The sequence below is a fragment of the Syngnathus acus genome, chromosome 19 (assembly GCF_901709675.1).
Source record: "Syngnathus acus chromosome 19, fSynAcu1.2, whole genome shotgun sequence".
NCBI lineage: Eukaryota > Metazoa > Chordata > Actinopteri > Syngnathiformes > Syngnathidae > Syngnathus > Syngnathus acus.
In genome coordinates this window covers 7,937,085-7,961,480 of record NC_051103.1, presented here as the reverse complement: position 1 = coordinate 7,961,480, position 24,396 = coordinate 7,937,085, and the positions used below count along the sequence as shown (strand labels likewise).

The 24,396-nt window shown below is 41.7% G+C and overlaps 1 protein-coding gene across 1 annotated transcript in view; it reads left to right on the top strand.

Annotated features, from left to right (window-relative positions):
• dnah9 (dynein, axonemal, heavy chain 9) overlaps positions 1-24,396 on the top strand; it is a 65,741-nt gene that overhangs the window by 16,382 nt on the left and 24,963 nt on the right. Inside the window, exons 33-58 of the mRNA XM_037278558.1 lie at positions 1,799-1,955; positions 2,942-3,046; positions 5,314-5,471; positions 5,655-5,793; positions 5,905-6,192; positions 7,894-8,104; positions 8,191-8,318; positions 8,402-8,510; positions 8,711-8,858; positions 9,048-9,222; positions 9,692-9,865; positions 9,928-10,135; positions 10,259-10,424; positions 10,719-10,821; positions 10,934-11,173; positions 13,963-14,124; positions 14,840-15,036; positions 15,657-15,819; positions 16,052-16,175; positions 16,868-17,010; positions 18,262-18,423; positions 18,492-18,725; positions 22,773-22,853; positions 22,926-23,105; positions 23,555-23,785; positions 23,919-24,113. Coding sequence (XP_037134453.1) covers positions 1,799-1,955; positions 2,942-3,046; positions 5,314-5,471; positions 5,655-5,793; positions 5,905-6,192; positions 7,894-8,104; positions 8,191-8,318; positions 8,402-8,510; positions 8,711-8,858; positions 9,048-9,222; positions 9,692-9,865; positions 9,928-10,135; positions 10,259-10,424; positions 10,719-10,821; positions 10,934-11,173; positions 13,963-14,124; positions 14,840-15,036; positions 15,657-15,819; positions 16,052-16,175; positions 16,868-17,010; positions 18,262-18,423; positions 18,492-18,725; positions 22,773-22,853; positions 22,926-23,105; positions 23,555-23,785; positions 23,919-24,113 — 4,381 coding nt within the window. The remainder of the gene's footprint in view (positions 1-1,798; positions 1,956-2,941; positions 3,047-5,313; positions 5,472-5,654; positions 5,794-5,904; positions 6,193-7,893; positions 8,105-8,190; positions 8,319-8,401; positions 8,511-8,710; positions 8,859-9,047; positions 9,223-9,691; positions 9,866-9,927; positions 10,136-10,258; positions 10,425-10,718; positions 10,822-10,933; positions 11,174-13,962; positions 14,125-14,839; positions 15,037-15,656; positions 15,820-16,051; positions 16,176-16,867; positions 17,011-18,261; positions 18,424-18,491; positions 18,726-22,772; positions 22,854-22,925; positions 23,106-23,554; positions 23,786-23,918; positions 24,114-24,396) is intronic.

Genomic DNA, 24,396 nt, shown 5'->3' with positions numbered 1-24,396 from the left:
CAGAAACAGCTAGGGTTAGTTTTCTGGTGAGGATAGCCTCTTTCAATTTGTATTTTATTTTTTTGCTTATGAGCGGTTTGCATCTTGTCCCCTTTTTTCCCCTTCAATCTTATAAAGGTGTATGTAAATTTCTTCCCTCCAAGTTTTCTTCAAAGAGTGGCTGGTGATACCTTCACCTCCCTTTGTTTGTCTTTGTCCGTCTCAGTATTATAGTTGTCTCTCCTGATGGAAAATGTCAGATGAAAATGGCATTGTTTGCATTTCATATTTTTCACAAACAAAAGCATCCCAATATTAAACAGCATCACCTAAATCATGGGTCAGCACTCTTGCAACTTGTTTTTTTGCGGATAGATTGTCATTTCTATCTATGCAATAACAATGTTCCGTTTCACGAGCTGCAAACAATGACCTATTTTTGGAACAGGCCCGCATCAGGCTACTAATGTGGTCCTTGGGGGCAACATGGAGCCAGCAAGCTGTCAGTGACCCATGACAGGGGTGTCCAACTTATTTTTGTCACAGGCCACTTTCTAGATATGGCTTCTTTAATCGCCGCATCATATATGATAGATCACTCATTTTGAAATCACATCCAGGATAGCAGTTTGTTCCATTAGTTTTGAAGTTGCTGTAAAAAAAATTATCATTGAAGTTGCTTTCACAGGCCACATAGAATGAATGATGCGGCGGTCCGGATCTGACCCCCGGGCCGTCACTTTGACACCTATGGACTAAAGGAATCAATCTGTAACAGCATGAGTGATATTGGCAGCGTGTGTGCATCAATATTTATTTACTGCAGGAGTTTGAACGCTGCTGCATTGTCAGGAATATTTGACTGACGCACACACAAAGCAGATGCAGAGAAATGCAGGTGTCGAATGATAATTCACCGAGACACACTGATGTATTGCAGTTTCTTTCGAAATCGACTTAAAAAAAGCAGCCAAAGTCCAGCTTGGGAGATTTTTGCACATATTTCAAGGGACTGCCACAAAGCTTGTTGGCACTCATATTTGGTTGATACACTGTCTACAGATGGAATCATTTGTCTTCTCCCATTTTCTGTCTGTGTTGATGCTTTCCATTATTTCTCCTGGTCCATACATCATTTATTAAGCGGCAACTCGTTAAAATCGGCGCTCCGCTGGTATTGAAGTCAAGCCATGATATTTATCACCCTGATCGATAATGTGTTGATTGTCTCCATCATTTCACATCCATGCCGCCGCTGCTTGCTTTTATTGATATTAAATTGCTTGACTGTTTGTCAGTCCCGACAGGTTTCTCTTGGAGAAGAAATCACTGCTATTGCTAATCAGGCTCTATGCTAATCAACGCACGGAAGCTGATTCTATTATCATATAATGAGGTTATGCACAATGACTGCTCAGCAAACACAGGGAAATTCTTTTGCTCATAAGAATACAAATGTCAGGAGTTTATTTGTACTGACACGGCGGGAGTAGAATTGGAACTTTTCAATGCATCCTCAAAGTCTTAGTTAACCACACCATTTTATCACAAGGATTATAACGGGACAGTTGAATTGGGCTGCCTGCAACATACAGTTACATCATATCTTTTAAAAAAGATTTAAGCGCCTCAGTGGTGTGTGTGTTGCCCAGTCATCCAGAAGAACATTTGTGAAATCAGCCACTAATGATTGGCTTTCAAATGCTATTGTAGTTTGTGTTGAGAACCTTACAATCCAATTAGAGTTGTATTTATAATGATGATATATTTATGATGTGAATGTAAAGTGTCCTCTTTTGTGTATGGACTTGACATTTAGGTGTTACATCACCTTGACTCAGTCCCTGCACCTGACCATGAGTGGAGCTCCGGCAGGACCTGCAGGAACAGGCAAGACGGAGACAACCAAAGACTTGGGCCGAGCCCTCGGCATCATGGTCTATGTGTTTAACTGCTCTGAGCAGATGGACTACAAGGTGAGTCCACACTTGGATGTGCTCATCTTTCCATCTTTGTCTCTGTCAGCAGTATGCTGCGCATTTGTCATTCAATGTGTCAAGCGTCTTGCTGCCTTTCTTTCTTTTTTCCTCTTTTCATCCCACCTTTGGAAGAAGAGCTGATTTGCTCCTACCTGACAGTTATTTCTTCACCGAGCCTTGTCAAAATGCCCTCCGTCCGTGCACCCTGGCTTCAACCTGATTTATTATTCACTCATGTACACCTCCTGCATATAGAGTGGTCAAAGGAGGCATAAACATAATCTTGCAATCCCGCTGCCTCCTGCTTTCCCAGACAGGTGCATCATTACAGTATCCCGCCATACAGCACCCCTGGCTATACACATCCCAGCAAGTTGTCAAAGCTAATATACTCCGGGAGGAACACAGGCTGTACAAACTGACATCAGAGCCCCAACGCTGTTGCTCATATTCAGTTATGCACTGGCATACACATTCTCATAAGCTCACAAGTTGAATCAATCCTCCAGTCAGCTCTGTTTTGCGTCAGGAAAGGATTCCTTTTGGCCTGTAATTGGAGAGAAGTCAGCTGCCTCCTTCATCTTGCTCCAACTAGTCCCGGGAGAACAATTCACAACTCAGAAGTTGATGCTAGAAAAAGTTCAATGTGGGTGGGAAGCATTCTGACCACTTATTTTGCTGTCAGTATCTTGTTGTGTTCGAGTAGCTCCAGGTTTATCTTCTCTGTTCATTTCTGTGTGTTTCAAGAGAAAAAAAAAAATATTTGTAACATACTGAACTGTCTAACCCATGGGTGGCAAAGTCAAAGCCCGGGTGCCAGATACGGCCCGCCACGTCATTTTTTGTGGCCCGCCAAGACAAATTGTGCATTGTCTTCATGTGTCGAGACTAAAATTGCAAATTGCGACAAAAATGAGTTTGACACCCCTGGCCTGTCCATCTCTATTCATCACCTTGATTATTTCTATTGTTGTTTTCATCAGTCTTGTGGAAACATCTACAAAGGTTTGGCTCAGACAGGCACATGGGGCTGCTTTGATGAATTCAACAGAATCTCAGTGGAGGTGCTGTCTGTGGTGGCTGTACAGGTAAGAAAAGAAAATGTCCTGTTCTTGTAAATCTGATTTGTTTTTTTCCAGTTATCGCTGAACTCTGCCAAGGCTGCCTTTACGTCACTGAGTTTGTTGCTAGCATTTACGGACGCAATTTATAGCCACAGCCATCATCTTGTCATGGTCCACTTTAGTGGTCTCAATATTGGGCCTCTGCTTTTTGCTGATGATGTGCTTCTGCTGCCTTCCTCAGGCCATCAATTTTAACTTCAGGCCTTCCTGTGTTCTGTTTGCATGTTCTCCAAGTCTTTGTGAGGGGTTGTTATTTTTTGTATTGTGGCTTTTTGTTCCCATTTTTTAAAAATAATAGCAACATATTGTATTTACAGCACGGATTCAATATATTTTGCATTGATTTAATGGATGGCAGTGATATTGATTAATTGATTGTTTGGAATTGTGTTGATTACAGTATGTGTAAGTATGTAAGCATTCATTAATCATCCAAGCAATTGCGGCAAACTCGAGTGCGCTACCAACTCAACTGTGCAATTGCAGTCTGCTAATTTCTAGTTTTGGCGACAGAACGATGTCAGAGATGAGAAAAGGCCTCTGCAATGACAAAATGTTTTGACAGAGCTACTGCTTATGGAAAAAAAAGATATTTTCAAAATAACAATAAATGAGTTTTGGTGGTACAATGTCATCATAAGTGAGAAGACCTTTCCTCATAACACATGATCATTAGCATCTTTCATGCTCTCTGTCACAGTCAGCTCCAGTCTTCATCATCTTCCACTTGATAGAAGCTCGTGGAAACCAAAGTATAAATGCATCTGACCTAGCTCTCCCGTTAGAAGTCAGGCCCTTTCTGCGTTTCAGCTGATGCTCGCTCTTCTGTCATTGCACATTCCGCTATCTGGCATCAAAAGAAGCCTTTCTTTGTGGTTGTGGTCTCTCTCACGTGCATTCATATCCTGCCTTTGCCCATTTTGACATGATTTTCCTGCAAGTGGAAGGAACACTGTCATGGAGTATCATCTAGCACTGATAAAGATGCTGATTATGATCTTGTTGATAATGGTGATAGTGCCCCTTAGTCTCTGGCTCATTAGTCACTCCTCTATAAAACAGCCAGTGCTATGCCCTTGCCTTTTCTGTTATAGCTGCAATGAAAGTCAAGCCGTCTTCTCTTCAAGACCCGGCAAGTGAGCGTGGAGAATTTTAAAGAGCCACTGAAATGACTAGGTGTTGCAAGGTTTAATGAATAATAAATCACGGTGCCTTATATGTGGAGAAGTAGAGACCTTGAGAGAGAGAAGCATCAAACCTGGACTGTGACAGTCAGCAGGCTGTTTCACTGCTTGGCCAGCATCTGTGGAATGGGCTACGCCGAGCAAACTGGCACCGTGGCGAGCGTAGCCCGCCACAAATAATCGGCCCTCTTAAAGTAGGAACAGCTACTATGAAAGGGTGATAGCCTCCATTACCAGTTGGGGCTGCAGGTGCTGGGCTGAGTCCCGTATTATGGAAGCAGATGCAAACACATGTCCGCCAGATGTGATATCGTGAGGATAAATTGGTTAGATTTGAATTTAGTTTCATTCAGTACAGGTGCGTACTCCCAACATATACATTTTTTTGCCTATATCTATCTTGATTTGTCTTTTGTGTAATTTAGTGTCCATTATTTGAACCGTTTTTTTTTATGATTGTTTTTTTTAGGATGCTTCCAATTCTCAGATTGCACATTTTTTTTAAAGCTTATGAACCTTCCAAGCGAATCAAATTTTTTGTTTCGTTTAAATAACACCTACTGAAAGAAAAGAACTGCCCACTGGAACGTCAGTATGATTATTAATAGTCAAATTGTTGAATTTCCTAATAAATGATTTAAATGAGTGTCCAATAAACATGAATGTGGTACTTTTTACCAAGTATACTTTGAGTGCGAAACAATCCCACCCTTTAAAATTAAGCCCTTTTGATGCTCCATTTTGCGGTGCAGCAACATTTTTCCTTTTCTGTGTTAATACGAGCGAGTGATCTGTTGCCGAGTGCCACTCATCCATGAAGAGATGTTCCTCCAGCTGTCAACTGTGTTACACTTTTCTACCACAGCAGTGTGAAACTCTTTTTAAATATATCTAAATTTTTAAATACGTATATTATTCAAACCTCAAGAAAACCTCGAAACCGTTTTGAAAACCGCCGGAAGAATGCAAATCTTTTTGTTCGATTTCTCAATATATTGACAAGCCAACGTGATTAGTATGCTGTATTTACTTTTGACTTCTTTGTAGGTCAAAAGTATTCAAGATGCCATTCGAGATAAGAAACAGATGTTTAATTTCATGGGCGAAGACATAACCCTTTGCCCGAGTGTGGGCATCTTCGTCACGATGAATCCTGGTTATGCTGGTAGGACAGAGCTTCCTGAGAACCTAAAAGCTCTTTTCAGGTTAGTCAAATAGCTACCATTGACGGCGGCAAAGAAGCGTTTCAACTGTGAATGAGTTAAAGCAAGTGATCTAGAAATGCATGCGATCAACTTCGATTTGCTCAGACAATGCGGAAGTCAATTTAATCCTGTTATCAAGTGATTTTATATTGCAGTGTGTTCTTTTCACCTTCTTTTTCACAGACCATGTGCCATGGTGGTGCCAGACTTTGAGCTGATCTGTGAAATCATGTTGGTGGCTGAGGGATTCATCGCTGCACGGGTTCTCGCTAGGAAGTTTATCACACTCTACACGTTGTGCAAAGAACTTCTTTCCAAACAGGTAGTAAAGATTCATAATAAAAGTGGCATGATTACGGAACTTTTTTCCAGTGTTGATTTAGGAAACAGTATCACTACAAATGAACAATCTATTCTTTTTTTTTTTTTGAAGGACCATTACGATTGGGGCCTCCGTGCCATCAAGTCCGTACTGGTGGTTGCCGGTTCTCTAAAGAGAGGCGATCCCAGTCGGGCTGAGGAGCAAGTATTGATGAGAGCCTTGAGAGATTTCAACATTCCCAAAATTGTGACGGATGACATGCCAGTGTTCATGGGGTTGATAGGTGACCTGTTCCCTGCTCTGGATGTACCCAGGAAAAGAGACTTGGACTTTGAGAAGCAGGTCAAGAAATCTATTCTTGACATGAAGTTACAGCCCGAGGAGAATTTTGTACTCAAGGTACAGTAAAGCCAATTCCTTGATTGCCTGCTGCAGTGGATTTGATTTTGTTTACAATTAATTCCAAACGCACAAGCTCGAGCTGCTTGCGAAAGCGAGGAAATAGGAAAATGCAATCACAAGATGTCTGAGGAGCGGCAACAAAGTCCCTTAATGGGATTTCATCTTTAACAATTTAGAAAGATATTACAGTTGTGGCACTTTCATTCAGATTTATCTTACTTCTCACCAAAACGTGTTTACGCCTCGTCCTAATCCTCCGATGGGAAAGAGCCATTAGTGTCCGACGTGTCTGAGGTCTTGGATGAATTGCGCAAATATTGCAAACGCCAATGCTTGGCCGTGATGAGGCTTCAGGTGCCTGAACCGCCGATCCGATTCCTTTCGTTATATTACCTACTCATAACGCATGCCTCAAAGAAAGCACCTTATGTCAGAGATGGATGAACACAGGGCCACGGAAAATAAGTGCAATTTGCCTCAGGTCAAATAGACACGGAAAACACATAATAACACAACACCAATGGAGGCCGGGGCTGCACCGTACAACTTAACCCTGGCATTGTGTGAGATAGCCACAGGAAAAAGAAAAAAAAACGAGAGTTAGAGGAAGGCAGGGAGAGAGAACTAAAGCGAGAGAATGGCAATGCGATCAATAACAACCATCCACCCCCAGAGCTTGAACTTTTACTGTCTTTGTTTGTGCAGCCAACCTTTTGATTTCACGCAACACAGGGGAAAGCAGCGAGGTGAAAGAGACTGCATGCCTTTAGCATTAGCCCGTGCTAGCATTAGTCCCTCTCGCATCAAAGTAGTAATCAACCAGGGCCTTTGAGAGTGGAAAGCCACCTGGGCTCTTCCTGAATGGAAATGGATGAGGAGCCCCGAGGAGCAACGTCGATGGCATTGATTGAGCTCGCCATCTGTATATTTGAGTAGAAAATGAGAAGAAAGACCTTTTTATTCTTGCTCTTGCACTCGCTGTCATGTCACATCTGAACTCAACAATCATCAAAAGGATTCAAGAAATGTTATTCAATATAATTGCAAACTTCCGACTTTTGGACAAATGGATTTTGCCGAGAATAACAATAGTCACAGAATCACCCCGAGAGTGCATTTCCGACTTCAAATTTGAGCTGACATCATTATCATTCCTCAAGATTGTTGGACCAAAGGTATTCAGTATTGAATAACTACAAGTGGAATGGAGAAAAAGAAAGTGGAATAGTCCAATCAATTATTAAAGCGCTTATATCAGTGACCGATGCATCAAAGCAAGATTATGCTACAGAACAGAGCAAGTCTCTGTCCTTTTCACTTACGCAGACATGGAAAGTCACTGGTGTCATTCTTTCTAGTCCGCTGTGTCAAAGTCAAGGCCCGGGGGCCAGATACGCCCCGTCGCATCATATTACGTGGCCCGCAAAGACAAATTGTGGATCGTCTAAAATTGCAAATTGTCTTCACTTAAAATACAGATATTGCTCGCAATTTCTATTTCCAATCATCTTTTTAAAATATTTGACAGTTTTTACTTGTCTGATTTCAAAGCTAGTTATTCATCAGTTTGTTGTGTAGCTTACACTGTATATAATATAAGGCATTGACAGTCATACTATGTGGTTAAAAAAAATACATGTCCAGTTTTGATTATAATCAAAACATTCCTATTTTTTTCATTTCTGCCTATTTTGCAAGGTGGTGCAGCTAGAAGAGCTTTTGACGGTGCGACACTCAGTATTTGTGATTGGGAATGCCGGTACTGGAAAGAGCCAGGTGCTGAGGTCACTCCAAAAAACCTACCAGAATACAAAACGTCGACCCGTCTGGGTGGATCTCAACCCAAAAGCTGTGACCAATGATGAACTTTTTGGCATCATCAACCCATCAACCAGAGAATGGAAAGACGGTGACCAGGGATTCTGTCATTAAAATATTTGTCAAATATTTGAATCACCTTATTTGATGAAAATGCACGTATATTGTATCTCACAGGTCTGTTCTCTTGTATAATGCGTGAACTCTCCAATATCAGTCACAATGGGCCTAAATGGATAGTTTTGGATGGAGATATTGACCCAATGTGGATTGAGTCGCTCAACACAGTCATGGATGATAACAAGGTGTGACGTTGAAATCATTGGAATATGGACACCCATTTTAGCACAATGCATGTTTATTAAATGTAGTTCCCGTTTCGCTTTAGGTTCTGACCTTGGCCAGTAATGAACGGATCCCTCTGAACTCAAGCATGAGACTGCTATTTGAGATTAGCCACCTTCAGACTGCTACCCCAGCGACTGTATCCAGAGCAGGTAAAGGATCGTCGTGACTCGTTGGAATTGTAGGAATGTTGCGTCATATGAAAACGCCAGGGTAAGTTACCATCCACGCACATTTAATCGCCAACGGGAACAAAATAACAGTCAAACAAAAGTGCCTTTTCTTTCCTTCTACATAAATCCAACTCGGAGGCAGAGAGCAATTAAAACCCAATCTGTCCCACTCCCCTCAGGAATCCTGTACATAAACCCAGCAGACCTAGGATGGAACCCTTTGGTGTCAAGCTGGATTGATGGGAGGGAGGTGCAATCAGAGAAGGCTAACCTGACCATTTTGTTTGACAAGTATCTCCCCTCCTGCCTGGATGTCTTAAGAATAAGGTGAGAGATTTCTCTAACAGCTTATTATCGTCACCAATGTGTCACCAAGTACCTTGGCATGCTTAGTTTTCAGCCAATAATCAAGGATTGAGCATCTGACTATGTGCCAACTTGCTGCATTCATTGTAGTTTGATTGTTCTACAAAGGAGTGGCATTATGTTTCTCTTGTCTATTTGTTTTTCCCCTAGGTTTAAAAAGATCATCCCTATCCCCGACCAGAGTATGGTCCAGATGCTTTGCTATTTGCTCGAGTGCCTACTAACACCAGAAAATGCCCCGGCTGACTCCGCAAAGGAACTTTATGAGCTTTATTTTGTTTTTGCTGCTGTCTGGGCATTTGGGGGAGCTTTGTTTCAAGACCAGGTATTGTTTGTGCATAATTTAAAATATGCTAAAAGGTTTTGTGGTGAAAAGCCCTCGTGCGTTTCATACAACTTTCTCTTTGTTAAAAAACACTTGAAATGTATTTTGAATCCATACATAGAAACTGCTCTCTCCTACTCTACTTTATTTCCTCATCACAGATGCATTTAAATACTAAGTGGTTTTATTGACTGCAGAGTTGGAAGGGAATACAGGCACACAGCAGCAAATAGTTGAGAAAGAAAAATGGAAGGCAAGGAACTGTCAGTCAGAAAGTGATGAGGCTATCTGAAGCTTACTGCCATCTTTTCATTTTTCACAATTTAACTGCTCCGGTGATGCGTCTTTTTTATTGCCTTTATTTGTATTCACATATGATTGAATGAGACGCGTGGATGCATATCTACGACGGGGAAAGGAAGCCATTTTAGGATATTGACTGAAACCTCCTGTCTTTGTGGGAATGAAGCTGGTTGACTACAGAGTGGAGTTCAGCAAGTGGTGGGTGGCAGAGTTCAAAAGCATCAAGTTTCCATCCCACGGCACAGTGTTTGATTACTACATTGACTCCGAGAGCAAGAAGTTTGAACCCTGGTCCAAAATGGTGCCCATGTTTGAGATGGATGCTGACACTCCACTTCAGGTACATAACATTTGTTCATGTTGGAGAAAGAGAGGCACAGTGGATTTGTTTCCTCTTCTCAGGCTTGCTTAGTTCACACAGCAGAGAGCATTCGAGTCCGTTTCTTCATCGATTGTCTGCTGGAGCACCGCCGGCCTATCATGCTCGTCGGGAATGCCGGCACCGGCAAGTCTGTCCTGGTCGCTGACAAACTGACGTCACTGGATCCGGACAAATATGCGGTTGCAAATGTCCCTTTCAATTATTACACCACATCGGCAATGCTGCAAGGTATGCATGTGGATATTCAAGTAGGCAGACATTTATTCATGTCAGAATAGTGACGTGAACTCCCAAGTCCTAATAACAATACGTTTTAAATGGATTGTGCCCTTATTACCATCTGCCTCATAGCTGTGTTGGAAAAGCCCCTTGAGAAAAAGGCAGGACGCAACTACGGACCTCCCGGCAGCAGAAGGCTGATCTACTTTATCGATGACTTGAATATGCCTGAGGTGGATGCATATGGCACAGTTCAACCTCACACACTAATACGTCAACATATGGACTACAACCACTGGTATACCATTTTTTTGCAATATGTTTTTCTCCTAGGGACTTTTCAGCAAGTCTTACAAAAGCTATTGGTTTGTTACCCAGTTTAATTTCTAAGGTGCCAGTTTTCCCTTATACTAACACAGAAAGGGTTCATTGAGATAATAGAGTGTCAGCGGCTGATGAGTGTAATTCCGAGGAACAGCCGCTGCAGTCAAAGCATATTTTTACCTTCTTCTGTAAGGTCCCTCCTCAATACATATGGCCATTTATGAAAATATGTCGATCTGTAGCTGATGATTATTTTGTGTTCTTCAAGGTATGACCGTAATAAACTCCTTTTGAAGGAAATACAACGTGTTCAGTATGTGTCGTGTATGAACCCCACGGCTGGAAGCTTTACCATCAATCCAAGGCTGCAGGTATTCGTACACACAGTTCAAAGCGTTATGAACGATGGTTACATTTGAAATGCTGTGTTGCTTTTTTTCCATGGGTCAGCGTAAGGACATTTGATCCTCTTTCTCTCCGCAGCGCCACTTTTCAGTCATCGCCCTATCTTTCCCCGGAGCTGACGCCCTCGCGACCATATACACTTCGATTTTGTCGCAGCACCTGCAGAATGACGCTTTCCCAGCCGCCATCCGGAAGAGCTGCCCCACCCTGGTCCAGTTATCGCTGGCTCTGCATCTGAGCGTTGCCTCCACTTTTCTCCCCACTGCAGTCAAGTTCCACTACATTTTCAACCTACGAGACCTCTCCAATATCTACCAGGTGACACACAGAAAGCAAATACTGTATAGGATAGGGAATTATCCAGAAGAGAATGACTTTAAAAGAACAACCTCAGGTTAATCTATTCATCATAGAATGTCAGAGGTCGCCTTAAGAAATCACTCACCACAGTAAAGTTATTCCACTCTCTATTTTTATGGCACCACATGGAAAAAAGCCAAGCTAGTGTTACTAATTTTTCATTTAAATGATTATTGATTTAATGGCTTTGCCCCTAAAAGCCAGAAATAAGTCTGAAATTTATAATGGATTTGCACTCGCACGGGTATTACTGATGACTTAATGTATTTAAAAAATATAATATCAGGGCAAGGAAGCTCAACAAGGGAGGCGCTTTCAGGGCAATATTTAAGTCAAAATATTCCACGCTTTCACGGAGGGCAGGCTCCTTGATTTAACACACTCCATTGTATAATTAATGCCTCAAGCCCCTTGGTTATAAGAACTTCAATTTTCATAAATCCACCTGGAATTTACCAAGATAGCTCAGGAGTCCCATTATGAGAATAGAATATATAGGTGCACTATTCCATAATTATCGCTTTAATCCTCCAATTAAAATATGGTGATGCAATATTATAATGTATTCATATATTCGACATTTATATATATATAGTATGTATATATGTCAGTAAACCCATTTACCAGAAGTGCTGAGAAAAAGTCAATTGTGCCACCGAGCTGGAATTTAATAATGATAAAATGAAATAAAAATAAACAGTAAGAATATCAAACGTGCCCACCCAAAATGTACCATAAGGAAAATATTCGAGCTTATTAAACTTGCAAATGAAATCGTAAAGTTAACTCTGATAATGAGTTCATAAGTTTTAAAGTTGACTATGCCAAACTTTGAGACTTGACATAATTAGCATCCCAAAGCTCAAGCCCTAATGACCCCACGAAAAGTTAAATAGTAGTACATATGTATATAGTTGAATGGCGTAGCGGCCCTGCGCCATGCAAGCCAACAACCACTAACACCCATTCTTGCTCCGAGTTTTTCCGTCGTACAGGATCTTTGGAAAGTCATATTCTATTCTTTTCAGTCACTGTTGATTTCTGATCAGACATTTTTCAACATACAGTAGAAGACATGAGACACGTATGCATTTTACATACTATATCGAAACAAAAAAAAACTCAGTTCATAGTGACTTTCCAAAAAAAACAGTACGTCTTCATCCTCTAGCTCAAATGCCTCTGGGCAGATAAGAAGAGGTTGGAACCCTCCTCGCTCAGCACTAATTGCCCGCTCCAGAAAGTGTACAGTAGTATTCAATGACTACAAAAGGCTGCCCTGGTGTCTTCAAGTGACCACTTTTGCCATTTCAGATGTTTGCCTCGGCTGAAATCATGAAGGGACTTTTTCCTCAAGTATAAGCATCTACTGAATATTTTCATTGTTTATTGCTGGTGATGCAGCGTTATCCTCTCTTGCTTATTTACTTTCATAATAATAATAATAATGATGATGATTAGTGCCCCATAAAAAAAAAGAACTCTCAACCAAACACACAAAATGAACAACAATCAAGTCTTTCAAGTCATCAGGTGTCAAATGCAGAGACTTACAGTTTTAGTTTTTATCAAGTCATCACATCAGTGACTCAAGTCCGTGTCACGATGACTCTCTGCTTAATTAATTCCACGAGGCGAGATAAACAGTTTGACTGGGAACAAAGAGGTTTGTTTGCTCTCTGTCACAGCTATTGGTCATATCCCAAGCCTTATCTCCTCCACTTCAGCTCCTCAAACAGATGTGGTGCGAAAAAAGTAGGAAACAGTATGAGAGATAATGTGTTGCGGGAGTGGTCTCACATCTGCTGTCAGGCGAGAAGGAAAGCAAAAAAACAAACAGACATGTACACGCCTCGCCTGAATTCAAACCAGGATTTAGGAATCAAGGACAGTAGAGGGTGAGAGCTTTCAGAACACAGGGACAAAAAAGAAGTTCTCTGTTTTTGTTTGTGCTTTGACACTTGCTGTCATGTCTCGCTTACCACAGGACAATTCACTCTCCTGTAGTTAAGAAAATGTTGACGAAGGAAATGGTTTGCTGTATTTGCTTGCAATATTTTGGAATGTCAACATGATCACACCCACAGTTGGTTGCTACTGCCAAAAACAAGCATATCATGAATCTGTTGTTGTTTTATCCTTTATGTTTATTCAGAATGCAAAAAGAAAAAAGTGCTTGGTATCTTTTTTTTTTCTTCTCTCACCTGACTACATCATTTCCAGCATAGAATTATGTGTTTTGCTCAGGGACACTTGGAAAGTGGGGGCTCTAGTTATTCACACCATTAGGCAGTGAAATGAAGCAGAAAAAAAAAGTCAAAGTATTCGATGATTCATATAATACTGGAGGAAAACATCTAGACCTCAAGTAATGGCAATCATTTCAGCTAAGTGTGAATTTTCAGTCTACACATTACCACACATAAACACACCATCCATCGGCCTTAAAAACAAAATAGATTGGGCATCCCTGAACTAGACAATCGTTAGCAATTAGCTCTTTGTGGGTAGTTGTCACAAATCACTGCTCTCCATATGCATGCTTTAGTAAGCTTGACTTTTTTTCCCCCAATACCTGCTTGTTATCTTCAGACGCAGTCCTGCTAAAAGAGTCAGATTAAGCCCAACTAAAGCGTTATTTATGCCGCTTTTTCTGGCACGCCTGACTTTCAGTGCATTTCCCACCTTTTTTTGTGATTTAAATTGGAATGTAAGGCTAAGCTCCCCTTTTCTACCTTCCTGCCCAGGGCATTCTCTTCAGTACTTCTGAGTGTCTGAAAACCCCTGTGGACCTGCTGAAAATCTACCTGCACGAGTCCAATCGTGTCTACAAAGACAAGCTTGTTGAGGAGCAGGACTTCCAGGTCTTTGATAAGCTGCAGGCAGACATGGTGAAAAAGTTTTTTGAGGTAAGTTTTTTTTGGACAAACTCCTTGAAAGAAAGACAAGGGAGGGGAGGTCATTAGGCTACCTGCTCTGCGGCTTGGACCTTGACATCGGCTGAGCAACACCGAAGAACAGAGATGGGAGGAGTGAAAATAATACTCAAGGAATGGGCGAGGGGGTGTAGAGTGAGAGGGCATTGTCGAGAATATTAATAAGTGCGGTATAGGGTTCTGGCTGTCAGGGCCTGTGCTGTCAAGCCCAACAAATTGGAAAACATTTTAATGGTTTTCTGTCCTCTGCTCGCCTCACTCCACTCCTTGGGTCCGTCACATGCACACTAGTCATACCACAATAAGGAACTTGACAGTGTATGTGAACAAGCACCCACATCAAGAGACAATGAAGCACGTTGGAAACAATGACAGTGTTAGAGTTGCAAATGATTTTTTTTTACCAGCAAATTCTTTAGCGAGTCAAGAATGTCAATTTAGTATTATGTAAATGCAGTCTGCAATATAGATGTGAATTGGAATTATTGCACCAGAGGAAGTTGGCTGGCAGGGAAAACAAAACCTAATCTCTCCAGTGAAATATTCAGGGGCCAAATAGTTGGTGAAGTGAAAATGAACTAGGTCACCCTCTGTGCCGCAGTGATATTCAGCTGTGCCCCTGTCCAAACTGTTTAAGCTTAACACTAATGTTATGCTGACAAGGGTCGTTTGTGTGTCCCTCCCTAAGGACATGCAGGAGAGTCTGGAAAAGACCCGGAAGATCAACCTGTACTGCCACTTTGCCCACGGCCTTGGGGAAGCCAAGTACATGCCCGTGGAATCCTGGAGCAGCCTCAGTAAAAACCTGCTGGAAGTACTGGACAGCTACAATGAGGTCAACGCCACACTCAACTTGGTGCTGTTTGAGGATGCCATGGCTCACATGTGAGTGGAACATCACAAACCTCGGGGAGAATACGAGGAGGCTAAAAAAAAAAAAAAGAACAGAGATAAAGTGTTTCTGTCACTTTCTCAATTGTCTGTCAAAGAGATGGACTGGTTTTGCTGGTATTTTAAGATGAATAGGTCCATTTTGTTTTATAGACTGTCAAAAGCCGAGGTATGGGGCTGTCAGAAGTTATTTGCAATGGCTGACAAAAACGACAACATGAACTAGAATGTCACTTGACTGCCACTGAAGCAAAGTGGCTAATCAGAATCAGAACAAGTACGCATAAAAGAAATCCTGGAGCGGCATTCAGTTGCTTCTTCCATCATTTCATAAAGTTTTGTACAAGTAATAAATCTGCCATATGCTGATCACGCACGGATAGTTTGATGAACGATTATTGCCGATGTTTCTGTAAGGTTTGTTAAATACAGACGGTGGGAGCGCTAGGTATGAAAGTCAAATGAAATGAACAAAATGTCCCATTGTTGCAATTCATTTTTCCTCTTTCCCTTGATGAGTCAGATCTGTGTTCCAGCCTACCTCCTCCTTACATTTTATCTTCCACTTCCACCCCTACACTCATCTGACTGTCTGCACCTCCCTCCACATGCAGCTGCCGTATAAATCGAATCCTGGAGTCTCCACGGGGTAACGCACTGCTAGTCGGAGTAGGCGGAAGTGGCAAGCAGAGTCTGACCCGACTGGCTGCATTTATCTCCAATCTGGAGGTTTTCCAAATCACCTTGAGGAAGGGTTACGCTATCACAGACCTCAAAGTAAGCAGAAACAAACTGAAGTCACCATTGAAATCGTAATGTCTCGCATGCATTTGAGTCATCTGTTTATGTGTAAGATCCAAGTAATTGCCGTTGGAATTATTTACATCGTCCTTCCAGTTAGATGTTTGGAATTGATGGCATCCCCGCTGTAAAAAAAAAAAAAAAAAGGAACCATACAGCAGAATCTCATTAGAGTGTCACTCACCCAATCTGTGTTTTTCTCACCCAGAGTGACCTGGCATCGCTCTACATCAAAGCTGGCGTGAAGAATATTGGCACCGTTTTCTTAATGACTGATGCCCAAGTGGCAGATGAGAGGTTCCTCGTTCTGGTCAACGATCTGTTGGCATCGGGTAACGGCTGGCTTCACTAATTGCTGTCTGTCACATTTTACAGGGAGGGAAAGACTTTAGCTTAGCTATGACACAGCCAATATAGTAATTGTGGTGCTGTTTTTCCAGCTCTGTTGACAACATGTTACTGACTGAATAGAGGCAGCAGAGAATGAAACAATGTTTTTTTCCGTTAGTTGGAAGTAAACTAGCAAAGGCTGTGGACATACAGAATTTCTTATTTTCTAAGATGACAAGGCTTTGCTTGAAAAGGCACCGCATTTTGTGTTGTGTTCCTGGAAGTGACAATTCTCAGACAACCTATCGACAGATTTCCGTGAATAGTTTCTACTTTCTGGAGTCCAAATGTTTTAGCATAAAAAAAGAATGAAGCAAACAACAAGCAGCTGCTCTGAGAAAAATACAGACCTCTCCCAAGGTTAAGCTGTTAACAAAAAAAACATGGAGGATGTGTCAATCCTCTAAAGGTTTGAAAATGTTTGTGTAGTCCTGAGAGCTAACTAGCCCAGAGAGAACAAGCCACTGGTGATCAAAACAACAGCTCATGCCCTTGCAGATTCCTGCTTGGCAAATGTTACCCTTCTACTTGTGTATAAATAAAGCATATTTTCGATCGCCTTCCGATTACAGCCACTATCGATAATAACTTACAAACAATAGTTGCGCTAATTTGCATCCTTTTATCATTCAAGGAGAGATCCCGGACTTGTTCCCAGACGATGAGGTGGAGAACATCATTGGCAGTGTGAGGCCGGAGGTACGCAGCTCCGGATTGATGGATACAAGAGAAAACTGCTGGAAGTTCTTCATCGACCGGGTTCGCAGGGAGCTCAAGGTGAACTAATCAGATACTGGGACACGTACTGTACAAAGAACTGTGTGTTCTGTTACTGTGCATTTCACAACTAATGATCCAGAGAAAGTTGTTCTTAGTGGTTGTCCTCGGGGAAGGGGGGGGACGTTTGCTGTTAATTTGTCTCTCAGAACCTGCACCTCTTTTTGATCTCCATCTCCTCCCAATATAGCTTCAGTACGCTGCCTGTCACCTCGCACCCAATTTACGGTTGCGGAATAAAAAAAACATTTTCATAGATAGGTAAACGTCTGGCTTTAAGATGAAGCTCTCCCCAGACAATTTCCCCTTAATGATCTTTCAGAATGCTTTCATAGGCGGAGGGTCTATGTCATAAATCATTGGCGGGACTGCAAAAAAGCTGCAGTTTAGCTGCAGATGATTTCAAAAACGTTCAACCGTTTTCTTTCCCCTTGGGGACTGGCATTCTTGTGGGGGTTGCTTATCCTGTCGGCATTAGCGTGCAGCAGCCCCATCACCAGTCATCCCCAGTCATCTCCACCTCTCCTGTCTCGCTCCCAGTGAGTGAATAAATGAGGAAGGCAATCGCACTTGTCAGACTCCAGCCTGTAAAGACCAGATCTGTAACCATGTGAAATGATCTGTCTGAATACATGGGCGGAAAAGTCTAATTTAAGGTTTGAAAGAAGACACTTTGCAAGAAATACAGTATGTATCGTGGTAGTTGCGTAATCGTAAGAACGTAATTATATTTTCAAAACAACACATTTATTTGAAGCTTAGACGCATTGAAGTGTTGGTAATGACTTTGCGACCAAAAAAAAACTCGTTGGTAAATCTCTGGTAAGCGTCTTTGCTTGCGACCTTGACGAAAAAAATCAACATTGGAGGGAGGCGTGCGCAAAACCTGGCTAACCTTGGCTGCTCAATTGAGTGGCCGGCCTTACTGTGTCAAACGCCTCCAATAATGCAGGATTTGTTTGAAGTTATGCGACTTGACGATGTTGAAATGGTGCTTTGAGTTTGCCTTCTGTGTGTTTGTTTGTGTGTGGAGCATCTGGTTGGGCCTCACAACAAGCCAGCTGTTAGTCTCCAATCATTCCAACATCGCCCAGAGCTCACCGCAATCTTTTAATTCACATGCCTGCCAGAGGGTGTGTTTGCTTAATGATGTCGCTACGAATAATTTATTCTGTTTCCCATTTTTGATGTTGATTGTAGAGAGTGCTTATCATTGGATGATCATCCCCAGTGCGTGTGTGTGATTGGTAGGTGGCACTGTGTTTCTCCCCGGTTGGCAGTAAACTGAGGATTCGTAGCAGGAAGTTCCCCGCCGTGGTCAACTGTACAGCTATCGACTGGTTCCACGAATGGCCACGGGAGGCGTTGGAGTCTGTCAGCCTCAGGTTCCTACAGGAAGTGGACAATATTGATGTAAGAGCTGTTCATATTCTGGTATGAATTGCTTCCATTTCACTTGTGCTTTGTCCTAATATCTGCAGCCTCACGTGAAGGATTCCGTCAGTAAATTCATGGCATATGTCCACATGAGTGTTAATCACACCTCAAAGGAGTACCTGGCCAATGAGCGTCGCTACAACTACACCACACCGAAATCTTTCCTCGAACAGATCGAACTGTATCGAAGTCTGCTGGGCCAGAGGAGTAAAGACCTAAGCAGCAAAATGGAGCGGCTGGAGAATGGCCTGCAGAGGCTCAACAGCACCTCTGCTCAGGTAGTTTTACACTTTACGACCTTGATTGACTTATCTTTATACAACTCGTACTTTGTTAGCAGAACAAACTGATTTCAGCATCACCGTTTATGATTGTTGTTATGTTGCCGATAAAGTGATTTTGGACTTCATCCCTATAATCACTAAAACACGGACGTTTAAGACCACTTCAGATAACGGAGCTTGATATTGTCAACTTCTACAGCTCCTGATCAATTTTTTGACATCATAAAAAAAAAAATTAATCAATATACACTTTGCTCTAAACACTGAGGCCGATCCACTTTTGCTGTAGACCTAAAACATTTTGACATCAAAAGATGCATATGAAGGATCGACATTTCGGCTTTTTTGATGTCATAAACAGCTGTGTGACAATCTTTAGTATAATGTTTATACACAGGGGGGAAAAATGCCTTGCTGTTCCAGGCCAGTTAAAGGGAGCGGGGGTAATTTAACATCATTAAATATCTTCAGAGGAAGAAATGATGACTGCATCTTATCGACAACATTATGTGCACAACTGTGAATACTGCATTGTGGTAAAGAGCAAAGAGGCAGGTTTCACTCATTAGAAAGATTTCCATGCATGCATTATATTTGATGGGATAGGCTACCAGAAACCAGTCTTTGTCTAAAAATAAAAAAGTTACAGCCCCAAAAATGGTTTCCTCAGCAGAAAGCTGTTGGCCTCTGCTATGGTTCACACGTGCATATTAATTATACCTATAAAAAAATGCATCTTTAATTTCTGATCAAATGTTTATCAACTCAGCATTTTTGCAGGAGAGATAATCCAGTCAGTACTGTGTGTAACACTAGAGTTCTTTATTTACAGTATATGCCTTGTACAGTCTGCACTTGCACACACACATATTTGATGGTTTGTTAATGGAGAAGCCTTGTAATTAGAGAGCAGACTCTTTGCAATAGCAAGGCACCATTAATGCACACTGTGCTTGTTGATGCATCCATACTACCATAAGCAGTGTTATTTAACATTCAGTGCAGGAGGTTGTGCAGCTCACCAGGGGCTGCTGTGGTCATGATAAACAAGGGCCAGTAGGGTTAAAAAGAACACTTCAGGACATGCTGTGTTAGCTGTGATTCATTCATTCCACAGAGAACATTAGTTTTGTCTTTTGCTATGTTTATATGGCTCTTTTGTTTTCGTTTCCTCAACAGTGACTTGCGTTTTTCTTGTTGCATTCATTGGCTATTCACATGCAAACAAGAAACTATTCAATAAGACTTAAAAGTAGTTTGCAACTATACACCTTTTTTAAATTTCATATCATCCATATGTGTGTCCTCGTTGTGGCCGATTCCAGCTGACTTTTCCAGGCTTCGTACACACTGAACTGGCTCCTCAGTATGGGGCATCCATCTTCATTGACTGATTGCGATGTGACAGAAACACAGGAGACTTAAAGACAAGGGCTCAATACACACTCAATAAACCAATGACAAGAACCTTTAATAATGACTATCTATACAAATTCACCACACAAGAACACTATCCACAAAAAAAAATCATAAGTGTGGTGACAGAACAGCACCAAAGGAGAGCAGACTTTTATTTTCAATTTTATTCCAGACGTATTTTTGTGAAGTCTACAAAATCTGGATTATTTATTTAATTTCTAATGAAATTTTAAGTGAAATCCTGAAAGATTTTTTTTAGGTGAAAATAAGGTAGTTATTATTTTTAATAAAAACACATTTTATTCTGAAATGTTCCTATTGAAGATGCACCTCTAATTAGGTAACGTGTCAAAATCGCCTCGTCGGCATTTGCTGAATGTAACCATTAAAGTCATTCGCAATCGCACTAAATTACTTTTAAAATCAAGTAAGCAGTAAAGTAACTTTGAAAAAGAAATAATCAGTAAAGCAACTTACCATTTTAAGGTACCTGTGGCGACACTGATTAGGAAAAGGCATAAAGTGTGACTTAATCAGTGACAGGGAACTTGTCACATAGAGGTTTATGGGCTATTAACTCAGAACCAATTATAACAAACAAACAAAAAGAATACATATAATACTAGCCCCAACCTTTTAGAGCCTGGAGATGCAAGCACTGTAAAGCAGCCATCTTTCAAAACAAACCAAATGTGAGAATGTTACATTCAAAACAACAACAGTTGAAGGCTGCTCTTCTTGACAATGCATCTCCAGTGAAGACTTCATTATTGATTCAACTGAGACACATTAGTTCCATAACTGCATTTCTCAACCCAAATATACTCAGGTTAGACTAACACAAGAGAAGACAAGCTGCTGGTGTGGATGTTATTTACTTGGCATGCAGATTAGCGTGTTTTCATTGGCAACTCTGTGACTAGGGATTGTTTTGACAGCAGTGTAGCCGGTAGGTGAACTGGTTCAAAGATGGAAAGAAACAAAAACTGCAGGTTTTTTTTCTTTCTAGATTGCCCTTGTCTTGCCAGTTAATTCACTGGAGAGGCAATAGGAAGCAAACAAGGTAATCAGGTAGATAAGAAAAAGAAATAGAAGCATACGTTACCAAAATAAATGGACTAAACAAACATCAGCCCAGAGTCAGCTAGGGTGGACACCAACTTTCCATCAACAGCAGAAGCAGTAGCAAATAAAGGAATGCATTTACATCATGGAGATTTGACCTCGACAATAAAGAGGTCAAATTAGCAGGTCAAAATGGCTGGCTGATGAACCGCTTGCGCTCTGATAATCACCTGGAATTTCATTTTATTACAAAGTGCAGGTGTTGCTTACTAAGTGACCATTTAGTGTAGCAGTCAATGGCTCCTTACAAGGAATGCAGAAATGAAAGCTGCTTGTACATAGCTGCTTGTTAAAAGTGGAGGGAGGCTTAAATTCTATAGTACACAAACAACAGAGAGCCTGCTTACATATATTGACTATAACCCATTCCATGCGCCAATTAGTTGGGCCCTGCTTCCCCGTGCAACGCAATCCCCCACCTCCCTTTGCTCTTTCCCCCCAGCCTATTCATCATGTTGATGGCTCACTTGCTGCTCTTCTAATGTTTGACTGAATCCATTGCATCCACTGTCACAATCTGGAAAGGCTGTCTCGCCCGCGGCCTGATTTCCTGTTTTTTAATTAGCTGAAAGACAAGCATGAAAAACAGCCTGTTTTTATTTCCCCGGTGCAGCATTTTGATAGAGTCAGTTGGCGCTGCAAGTCCTATTTGTCCACAAGTTATGAGGACTTTGGAATACTCTTAATTTCTCTTTGGTCTGAGAGTGCATGTGTGTCGATCACAAATTTTCTTCCACATATGCATTCATTCCTATCTTTTCCTTGATCTTCTTGGCAAGAATAAGATGGGTCCTAGTATGCGCTTAAAGGTCACATGCATGGTGTCGGGCCAAATCCTGCAGGGATCAAAATGTTATCCGCAAAGGGCGAGGCCCCTTTGTAAGCTCATTTGTCCAGCTCGGTCGGCTAAAATGCCAAATGGTCTTTTGTTACATTGGGAGATTTGGCCGTTTCTATCATCTTCGACTTTGCATCCAAGTCAAAAGAAAATGACCACTCTGTCAAACAATATCGATTCAAGTTCACGATACTAATCACTCCAAAGAATGATGCATGTATTTACATGGATTTCCATAAAATGGCATCGCAGGGTCATAAATTGTCAAATCCTGAGGGCTGAAATTATTCGTGGGCACACCACAAGGGATGGTCATTTACATTTTCAACAGGGAGATGGAGGGAATCCCCTCCCTGAATGTTCTGGATTCCTGTTAACATGCCAATGTTTTTCCAAGTGGAACAATGGAAAGTCAAGGTATGAATAATTTCCGCCTTGATTTTGCAACAGGGATAGACCAACGGTTAAGTTCAGAATTATTGACAGTACATTCTCCTCAAAGGTATTGGAACAGTAAGGTCTTCAAAAGATTCCATTTTGCTTTCTCTAAGAACAGTGGGACTAGCGTTTCTCTATTGCAAGGCGTCTGCTATCAACTGGAGTATCAGCTAATCTCCACCTCCTGACCTCCACCCTTCCACCTTTCATCATCTTGATAGGTTGATGACCTCAAGGCCAAGCTGGCAGCTCAAGAAGTAGAGGTCAAGCAGAAGAACGAGGATGCTGACAAGCTGATCCGGGCAAGAACGTAACTTACTTTTGGAGCTAGTTTTGGAACCTCTGCCCGGCTCATGCAATGTGTTGGTCCTCAGGTGGTTGGAGTCGAAACTGAGAAAGTGTCCAAGGAGAAAGCGGTGGCTGACGATGAAGAGAAAAAAGTGGCGGCCATGGCTGTTTTGGTCCGTGGCAAACAAAAAGACTGTGAAGAGGACTTGGCCAAGGCTGAACCAGCTCTCGTCGCTGCACAGGATGCACTCAACACTCTCAACAAAGTATGTCACCCTTCTTTAGAATTTCAAATGGTCCCATTGATTTTGATTTGACTCTGCACACGGGAAATGACAATTACTGTTGCTCACGAGTCTTCCAGTTGAGATGAAAGACTATTGAATGTTATCTTTGTGTTCTCTATGCTGGCATTTGAGTTCATCCCCCTGAAAGCCATATAGGTTTATGTGGCGCCTGTGGGATTTTTAAAAACACCCTTTACATTTAGAAGGTTGGCTCTGTTCAAACAACCAGAACAGACAGTTCAATCACTGCTCTCCCAAGCTCTGTAAAATGTCCTAATTTGAATTCTCTGTTGTCTTCTCAAAGTCATTGCAGGTTAATCCCCTTCTTTACTTTTTCCTTATTTCCCCCAAGTAGACCAGTCAGACAATTCATGGCTCCTTAATTATACAATGATTCCATCTATTTTTCCCCCCCCCACCCACTTTAGAACAACCTGACAGAGTTAAAGTCATTTGGCTCTCCAGTGGCAGCAGTTACCAATGTCACAGCGGCCGTCATGGTTTTAATGTCGCCCGGCGGCAAAGTCCCAAAGGATCGGAGTTGGAAGGCCGCTAAGGTGATGATGGCCAAAGTGGATACATTCCTGGATTCTCTCATACGTTTCAAAAAGGAAAGCATCCCGGAGACTTGTCTGAATGCGATTCAGCCTTATTTGCAGGTGAGTATTTTGGGCTAAACTAGTCTCAAAGTTTTGTGTTTACAGTCCTAATAATGCTATATGTAGGTCGATAGAGTAAATCAAGCCTCTGATCAAAGTGTTTAATAAGTGTGTATGTCTTGAAACCTTTCAGGATCCAGAGTTCCAGCCAGAACTGATTGCCTCAAAGTCAAACGCAGCAGCAGGCCTTTGCTCCTGGGTTTTGAACATAGTCAAATTCTACAAAGTATACTGCGAAGTAGAGCCCAAGCGGCAGGCTTTGAGTAAAGCCAACGCCGAACTAGCTGCTGCACAAGGGAAGCTCGCCACCATCAAAAACAAGATCAATGTAAGACACCTGACACAAATAAGAAATCAAATCAAGATTTTAATAGCAGAAATCCAAAGAGCCTGAATGGCTTACAGATGATTTCACTTTTTTTATAGCCGCTCAGTCGAGCAAACATGCATAAATATTCGACTAGATACATGAATGAGGATGAACCCTGTGGATCTATGAAATAATAAGAATTTGATTCCACAGAAATGAAACAAAAACAACCTGAGGCAATAAAGCAAAGAAACAATTTCAGGGCCTGAATTATTTGCTCACGCTTTGAGTGACAGTTGAC